Here is a 9,606-nt window from a genome sequence, read left to right on the forward strand (position 1 = left end):
GTGATCCTCCCACCTCAGCCTCCCAAGTAGCTGGGACTATAAGGCACATGCCGCCATGCCCAGCTAATTTTTTTCTTTTTTTAAGTCTCCCTATGTTGCCCAGGCTGGTCTTGAATTCTTGGGCTCAAATGATCGTCCTACCTTGGCCTCCTAAAGTGCTGAGATTATTTTAGGCATGAGCCACTGTACCTGGCAAAACTGAGTTTTCTTTCTTTTTTTTTTTTTTTTTTGAGACCGAGTTTCACTCTTGTTGCCCAGGTTGGAGTGCAGTGGCACAATCTCGGCTTACTGCAACCTCCGCTTCCTGGGTTAAAGTGATTCTCCTGCCTCAGCCTCAAGAGTAGCTGGGATTACAGGCATGCACCACCACGCCTGGCTAATTTTGTATTTTTAGTAGAGATGGGGTTTCTCCATGTTGGTCAGGCTGGTCTCGAACTCCCAACCTCAGATGATCAGCCTGCCTCGGCCTCCCAAAGTGCTGCGATTACAGGTGTGAGCCGCCGCACCTGGCAAACTGAGTTTGATTTCTCAAAGAATTTTAAACCTGGTTTCTGAAGTAAAATCAATGTTCGTTAATTGTGATATAAATTAATGGTTTATTTATTTATTTATTTTTGAGATAGAGTCTCGCTCTGTTGACCAGGCTGGAGTGTTATGATGAGATCTCAGCTCACTGCAACCTCCACCACCCGGGTTCAAGCGATTCTCCTGAATCAGCCTCCCAAGTAGCTGGGATTACAGGTACCCACTACCACACCCGACTAATTTTTGTATTTCTAGTAGAGACAGGGTTTCACCATGTTGGCCAGGCTGGTTTCAAACTCCTGACGTCAGGCGATTCACCTGCCTTGGCCTCCCAAAATGATGGGATTACAAGCATGAGCCACTGCGCTCAGCTTTAGTTAGTTTTAGGACTGTTTTGATTTGTTTAAGTCAGAGGTTGTCAAACTATGACCCCGGGCCAAATCCAACCTGCCACCTGTTTCCCCTCAGCCCACAAGCCTTGAATAATTTTCACATTTTTAAACGAATGAAAAAAATCAAAATAATATTTTGTGGCATGTAAAAATTAGATGAAATTCAAATTTCAATGTCCATAAATACGAATCATCTGTGGCTACTTTTGTGCTACAGTGGCAGAGTTGAATAGATGTGACAGAGGCCATAGTGCCTGCGAAGTCTAAAATACTATCTGGTCCTTTGCAGAAAAAGTTAATTTATAAGAGTCAAAATAAATGTACATTCAATTTTAGGTAAGAAGTCAAAACAGCCTGGGTGTGTTTTATGACATCCTCAGGCCCCAATATAGACTTACTGAGTCACAGAGGAAGTCAGAGGTCAAAAAACAGGAATCTGATTTTTTTTTTTTTTTTTGAGACGGAGTCTCGCTCTGTCGCCCAGGCTGGAGTGCAGTGGCGCTATCTCGGCTCACTGCAAGCTCCGCCTCCCGGGTTTACGCCATTCTCCTGCCTCAGCCTCCCGAGTAGCTGGGACTACAGGCGCCCGCCACCTCGCCCGGCTAATTTTTTTGTATTTTTAGTAGAGATGGGGTTTCATTGTGTTAGCCAGGATGGTCTCGATCTCCTGACCTCGTGATCCGCCCGTCTGGGCCTCCCAAAGTGCTGGCATTACAGGCTTGAGCCACCGCGCCCGGCCAGGAATCTGATTATTTAAAACTCTTTAGGTAGTCTGGGGCTCACTAAAAAAAAAAAGAAAAAAAAATTTAAGTAAATTGGCTATGTTAACCTACCTTAACCAGTATTTTCTGAGCTGAATACCTGATCTTAGAAAAATAAATTCTACCTTGGTCTTGGAAATTAAAAATTAAATTCCACTATAAGATACCAAGAAAGCCTTGATAGAAAGAATGGTTGCAACTCTTTCTATCCTCAAGAGTCCATATTCAAGGCTTAATGCCAAAGACTTAAAAGAAATTCCAGGCAGTAGGCTGGGTGTACTGGTTCACGCCTGAAATCCCAGCATTTGGGAGGTCAAAGTGGGAGGATCACTTGAGCCTAGGAGTTCAAGACCTATGGGCAACATAGTGAGACCCTGTCTCTACAAAAATAAAAATAATTAACTAGGTGTTTTGGTGCACACCTGTAGTCCCAGCTACTCAGGAGGTCAAGGCAGGAGAATTGCTGGAACCTAGGAGTTTGAGGTTACAAAGAGCTATAACACCAATCACACTCCAGCACTGGTGACAGAGTGAGATTCTATCTCTTAAAAAACCCAGAATTAAAAAAAAGAAATTCCAGGCAGTAAACATGAAGTATTAGAAAACATGACAACTAAAGAAGGAAGAAGCACAGGGCTAAAGCAGTAGAGGACATGTACTGACTATCGAAGCTGATCTTGGTATCAGTACAAAGTACTGACAACTAACTTAGTAAGATTACAGAGAACTAACTTTAAAACTGGGGATGTCAGGCCAGTTGCGGTGGCTCAGGCCTGTAATCCCAGCACTTTGGGAGGCCGAGGCGGGCGGATCACTTGAGGTCAGGAGTTCGAGACCGGCCTGGCCAACATATAGTGAAACCCTGTCTCTACTAAAAAATACAAAAATTAGCTGGACATGGTGGCATGTGCCTGGAGTCCCAGCTACTTGGGAGGCTGAGGCTGAAGAATCACTTAAACCTAGGAGGTGGAGGTTGCAGTGAGCCGAGATCACGCCACTGCACTCCAGCCTGGACGACAGCGAGACTCCGTCTCTCAAAACAAACAAAACAAACAACAACTGGGGATTTCAACTTTGGCTGCTCATTATAATCCCTGGAAAGCTTGTCAAAAACTACCAACACCTGAATCCTATTCCCAAAAACTGATTTGACTGGTTTAGGGTATTATTTTAAAATTTCATAGCTGATTCAAATATGTAGCCAGGGTTGGGTACATCTGCTCTAGAGTGAAACTGCTAAGGCTCCAGTTCCAGGCTGCCAGTCACTAGCTGTGTGATTTTGCCAATTACTCAAACTTTCCATGTGTCAGTAGCCTCCCCTGTAAGAAAAGGGTAATAATACCTAAGTGACAGGTTGTTTCAGGGAATTACAGGTATGTTAACGCCTAATGCAAAGTTAAGTATTCCACAAAGGCTATACATCAGGAGGGCTTACCCTTAAGATATGCGCCCACATCTTCTGCTTAATGTGCGCTAACTTTAACTAATTTGGCCTTTAGGTTTATTTAAAAGGCTGCTGAAGCATTGTATCACTTAAATTAGGCTCATAAGCCTTTTTTTTTTTTTTTCTAAAAGAGCAATTGAAAGAGTTCACGATATGCCACCCCAAACTATACTGCTTTGATATAGCAATCATTTTGAGTTAAAGGCACCTGAAAAGCAGCAAATGCAGGGAGAGGTTTTCTCTGAACTCTTATCTGCCTAAAAACAGATTTTCCAAAAGGAACTCAGGGTCATAAATCCCTTCTCCTGGAGTTTCATTAACCACGGAATATTGACTATTCTCCCAGAAGAGGAAACTACAAGTCAACACCACGCTCTGACAAACTTTGTTAAAAACTATCACATCTCCTATCTATTCTTCTAAGGATCCATTCATCTTTCCTAAAAATCATTTCCTGTTCTAAGTGGCCTACATCCCCTCCCCCTTCCCCTATTAAGAGAGTCCCTAAACTCTCAAATCTCACTGATTTGGGGGGTATTCACTTTTTTCCCTGTGATGCCCCTAAGCACTAATATTAAAAATTAATAAATTTCTATACATTTTCTTCTGTCAATCCTTCTGTTGTTAGTTTATTTCATAGACCCAGCTATTGAACCTTGGAGAAAAAAAGGAAAGTCTATCTGGCCGGGTGTGGTGGCTCACACCGGTAATCCCAGCACTTTCGGAGGCTGACGCGGGTGGATCACTTAAGTCAGGAGTTTGAGATTAGCCTGGCCAACATGGCGAAACGCTCCACTAAAAATACAAAAAAACTTAGCCGGGCGTGGTGGCGGGCACCTGTAATCCCAGCTACTTGGGAGGCTGAGGTAGGAGAATCCCTTGAACCCGAGGGGGCGGAGGTAGCAGTAAGCCGAGATCAAGCCATTGCACTCCATCCTGGGCGACAGAGCGACACTCCGTCTCAAAGAAAAAAAAAAAAAAAAAGGAACTTACCACCCGTCACAGAAAGGGTCTCCCACATGGCCGCTTCTTTTTTATACAAGGTGAAGACAATGGTGTCATTCCCAATCTTTGCTTTGCTGCTCTCATCGTCTATGGGAGCATAAAGAAATGCCTCAAATAAAAATGGAGGAAAGTTGACCTATGCAGAAGGGTGAAAACAGAAACTAAGTTAGTTACACAAATTAAGCACGCGTATTAAGAAATACGTGAAAAAGGTAAAATAACTTTCTAAAAGGCCCACTATATTCCAGGTAGTGAAAGATTAGCAAGGCATATGAGGAAGCCCTGGATAAAAGTAGTCTCTGATCTGATGATCTGTCTACAGATGGTGTGTCACCTGTATGGGATTCATTTTTTTAACAGGATTAAAAATTTAGGACGTTTATCTGTAAAGATGAGCCGGTTGCTCGTGCCCAGCTGCGCTCTTGTAGAAGCTTCGGACCACACCCCCGGGGACCGGCAGGCAAGACTTGGCATTCTTACCTTCAGATAGTTTTCCGTGCAGAACACGTCCGTGTCTCTGACGCACACGCCTTTGAGCGGCAGAGACAGAAAGACCGCAGTTTTCGTCTGCTGCCAGCTGTAATCGCTAACCTGAAGGGGCATTCCGGGATCAATGGGAGCGGAGCGCGGCTGGCTGCTGCTTTCGCCTGCTTGGTTGCTAGGGAAGCTGGCGTTACCAAGCGCCAGCCCTTCCGGGCCAGGCCGACGGAAGCCCTGCGTTCCCAGCGTGCTCCGCCGCCACCACCTGGCGGACTCCATGCGTGACTATCTAGGCCCCCAGACCCGAGTGTGTTGCGGATTGTTAGTTACCTTGCAGTCTAAGCGAGTGGTCAAAGAAGTAGGACCATATCCTCTGATTAAGAAAAAAGAAAAAGGCCGGGCGCGGTGGCTCAAGCCTGTAATCCCAGCACTTTGGGAGGCCGAGACGGGCGGATCACGAGGTCAGGAGTTCGAGACCATCCTGGCTAACACGGTGAAACCCCGTCTCTACTAAAAAATACAAAAAACTAGCCGGGCAAGGTGGCGGGCGCCTGTAGTTCCGGCTACTCGGGAGGCTGAGGCAGGAGAATGGCGTAAAAACCCGGGAGGCAGAGCTTGCAGTGAGCTGAGATCCGGCCACTGCACTCCAGCCTGGGCGACACAGCGAGACTCCGTCTCAAAAAAAAAAGAAAAAGAAAAAAAGCACTCCATGGGTAGGGCGCGGTGGTTCACGCCTGTAATCCCAGCGCTGTGGTAGGCCGAGGGAGGTGGATTACTTGAGGTTAGGAGTTTGAGACCAGCCTGGCCAACATGGCGAAACCCCATCTCTGTTAAAAATACAAAAATTAGCCAAAGGTGATGGTGCCTGTAATCCCAGCTACTTAGGAGGCTGAGGCAGGCGAATCCCTTGAACCTGGGAGGCAGAGGTTGCACTGAGCCGAGATCGTGCCACTGCACTCCAGCCTGGGGCAACAAGAGCAAGACTCTGTCTCAAAAAAAAAAAAAAAAAAAAAGAGAAGTGGTGGTCCTCATCAAAAAGCATAATAAAGACTGTTAAGATCTCTGAAATATTCCCTTCAGCCAGAGACACAGGGACATTTGTGGTTGAACAAGTTAAATTCATTGCTTACTAAGCAAGAGAGAACACACATCATGAGGTGTCTCAGTAAGACAGTGTTAGAATTTAGGGGAATGAGGTTTGGTTCCCCATAGTTTGGGTGTTTCAGAGAGCAAAGGTAATTCTATTGATTGGAGTTCAGTACATACTACCCCAAATTATGACACTTTAATTAAATTTTTAAAATTTAAATATTTTAAGCAGAAGGAATTGGAGAAGGAGTATCTCACCTCTCTCTTCCCTGGCCCTTCTCCCATGAAGCAGGTCATAGGATAAGACCCTCATGTGAGAAGTGTTCTCCCTGTACTCAAATGAAAGAAGCATCCTTATCTCCAAATAAGAAATCTGAACAAACAAGGAGTGCAAAGTTCTCCCGACTGTACTACACTTAGCTCATATCCTTTGTATTATTACATTTCCTATGACTTTTCATTCTCTGTCAAACCTAGCATAAAAATGCTGAGGTTTAATCATTTCTTCCATTCTTCATGTCCTTAAGAAGGTTCCCATGTAATGTAAACTAATATTGAATAAATTTGTATGCTTTTTATCTCGTTAATCTGTCTTTTCTTACAGAGGCCCCAGTCAAGAACTTAGAAGGGTAGAAGGAGATGATATTTTTTCTTCCCTACATGATGACTGGAAAAAAAAGAAAAAAAGAAAAAAAGTAGCTGTTGCTCCTGAATGACTACTGGGTAAATATCGAAATGAAGGCAAAAATAAAGATGTTCTTTGAAACCAGTGAGAACAAAGACACAACGTACCAGAATCTCTGGGACACATTTAAAGCAGTGTGTAGAGGGAAATTTATAGCACTAAATGCCCACAAGAGAAAGCAGGAAAGATCTAAAATAGATATCCTAACATCACAATTAAAAGAACTGGAGAAGCAAGAGCAAACACATTCAAAAGCTAGCAGAAGGCAAGAAATAACTAATATCGGAGCAGAACTGAAGGAGATAGAGACACAAAAAACCTTTCAAAAATCAATGAATCCAGGAGCTGTTTTTTTAAAACGATCAACAAAATAGATAGGACGCTAGCAAGACTAATAAAAAAGAAAAGAGAGAACAATCAAATAGATGCAATAAAAAATGATAAAGGGGATATCACCACCGATCCCACAGAAATACAAACTACCATCAGCAAATACTATAAACACCTCTATGCAAATAAACTAGAAAATCTAGAAGAAATGGATAAATTCCTGGACACATACACCCACCAAGACTAAACCAGGAAGAAGTTGAATCTCTGAATAGACCAATAACGCGTTCTGAAATTGAGGCAATAATTAATAGCCTACCAACCAAAAAAAGTCCAGGACCAGATGGATTCACAGCCCAATTCTACCAGAGGTACAAAGAGGAGCTGGTACCATTCCTTCTGAAACTATTCCAATCAATGGAAAAAGAAGGAATCCTCCCCAACTCGTTTTATGAGGCCAGCATCATCCTGATACCAAAGCGTGGCAGAGACACAACAAAAAAAGAGAATTTTAGGCCAATATCCCCGATGAACATCATTGTGAAATCCTCAATAAAATACTGGCAAACCGAATCCAACAGCACATCAAAAAGCTTATCCACCACAATCAAGTTGGCTTCATCCCTGGGATTCAAGGCTGGTTCAACATATGCAAATCAGAAAATGTAATCCATCACATAAACAGAACCAACGACAAAAACCACATAATTATCTCAATAGATGCGGAAAAGGCTTTTGACAAAATTCAACAGCCTTTCATGCTAAAAACTCTCAATAAACTAGGTATTGTTGGAATGTATCTCAAAGTAATATGAGCTATTTATGACGAACCCACAGCCAATATCATACTGAATGGGCAAAAACTGGAAGCATTCCCTTTGAAAACCGGCACAAGGATGCCCTCTCTCACCACTCCTATTCAACATAGTACTGGAAGTTCTGGCCAGGGCAATCAGGCAAGAGAAAGCAATACAGGGTATTCAAATAGGAAAAGAGGGGGTCAAATTGTCTCTGTTTGCAGATGACATGATTGTATATTTAGAAAACCCCATCGTCTCAGCCCCAAATCTCCTTAAGCTGATAAGCAACTTCAGCAAAATCTCAGGATACAAAACCAATGTGCATAAATCACAAGCATTCCTATACACTATTCCACATTTAGCAAAGTGGAAGAGAAAGGTGGCCATCATATCAATGGGAAAGAAGAAATCAACTAAATTTTTTTAAAGGCCATACATGGGTTAGTGTGTCAGTTTGTCATAGGTGGGGGCCTCAGACACAAAGTGAATTTGCACTCACTTGTAGGCCTTCACTGGATGCTCAAGAAAATGATTGGGGGGAGGTACTCTGCTGGATACGTGGTGTGGGTTCGCATAATAGGAGAAGAATCCCATCCCCTTGTTGCTCTCCTTTTTATAAGGCACACACAAAAAGAACCTTGTCAGTAAGGAAATTACTAGAGCACCAGGCAATCTGTTTATAGGCCTTTTTTGTTTGTTTGTTTGTTTGTTTGTTCGTGATGGAGTCTCACTCTGTCGCCCATGCTGGAGTGCAGTGGCGCCATCTCAGATCACTGCAAGCTCCGCCTCCCGGGTTCAAGCCGTTCTCCTGCTTCAGCCTCCCGAGTAGCTGGGACTACAGGTGTGAGCCACAGTATTCACTGTTCCTTATCCTAAATATTATGTAGGAATAATATTAGCTTATCAGATTAAATCTATGAAAGAAATGTCAGAAATTCAAAGTAGCAATTCTCTTCGAAATACAAATCAAACCCACAATGAGATAACATCTCACCCCAGTAAGAATGGCTATTATTAAAAAGTCAAAAAATAATAGATGCTGGCAAGGTTGCAGAGAAAAGGGATCACTTATATACTGTTGGTGGGAATGTAACTTAGTTCAGCCACTGTGGAAAGCAGTTTGGTGATTTCTCAAAGAACACAAAGCAGAATTACCATTCAACCCAGCAATACCATTATTGTGTATATACCCAAAGGAATATAAATGATTCTACCATAATGACACATGCACACATACGTTCATCACAGCAATATTCACAATAGCAAAGACATAGAACCAACCTAGACGCTCATGAATGGTGAACTGGATAAAGACAATGTAGTACATATATACCATGGATTACTATGCAGCCATAAAAAAGAACAAGATCATGTTTTTTGCAGCAACATAGATGGAGCTGAAGGCCATTATTCTAAGTGAACTACCACAGGAACAGAAAACCAAATACTGCATGTTCTTACTTACAAGTGGGAGCTAAGCATTGAGTACATATGGACGCAATGAAGGAAACAGCAGACACCAAGGCCTGCTTAAGAGTGAAGGGTGGGAGGAAGGTGGGAATCAACAAACCACCTATCTGGCGCTATGCTTATTACCTGAGTGATAAAATAATCAGTACATCAAACCTCCATGACACAAAATTTACCTTCATAGCAAGCCTGCACATATTCCTGAACCTGAAATAAAAGTTTTAAAAAAATTACCTTTATGAATAAACAAATCCGTAGTTTTAAAAAGAATGAAACTTGTATACTTGTATTTTTTCTTCACACTGATATAATCAGAAAAATATATGACTTTTTTTGTGGGAGGGAGACAGTCTCACTCTGTCTCTCAGGCTGGAGTGCAGTGGCACAATCTTGGCTCACTGCAACCTCTGTCTCCCGGGTTCAAGCATTTCTTGTGTTTCAGCCTCCCAAGTAGTTGCTGGGATTACAGGTGTGTGCCACCACACCCAGCTAGTTTTTTTTTCTTTTTTTTTAGTAGAGACGGGGTTTCGCCATGCTTGCCAGGCTGGTCTTGAACTCCTGGCCTCAAGAGACCCACCCACCTCAGTCCCCCAAAGTGCTGAGATTACAGGCATGAGCCACTGCA

General features: G+C 43.0%; 1 protein-coding gene across 2 annotated transcripts in view; it reads right to left on the reverse strand.

The window, feature by feature from the left end:
• DNAAF4 (dynein axonemal assembly factor 4) overlaps positions 1–4,824 on the reverse strand; it is a 64,304-nt gene extending 59,480 nt beyond the window's left edge. For both annotated transcript variants that reach the window (XM_050799795.1, XM_050799794.1), the window contains exons 1-2: positions 4,608–4,824; positions 4,116–4,263 (exon numbers count right to left, since the gene is read on the reverse strand). In XM_050799795.1, coding sequence (XP_050655752.1) covers positions 4,116–4,263; positions 4,608–4,730 — 271 coding nt within the window. In that variant the 5' untranslated portion in view covers positions 4,731–4,824. The remainder of the gene's footprint in view (positions 1–4,115; positions 4,264–4,607) is intronic.
• Positions 4,825–9,606: the final 4,782 nt, after the last annotated feature.

The sequence above is a fragment of the Macaca thibetana genome, chromosome 7 (assembly GCF_024542745.1).
Source record: "Macaca thibetana thibetana isolate TM-01 chromosome 7, ASM2454274v1, whole genome shotgun sequence".
Classification (NCBI taxonomy): Eukaryota; Metazoa; Chordata; class Mammalia; order Primates; family Cercopithecidae; genus Macaca; species Macaca thibetana.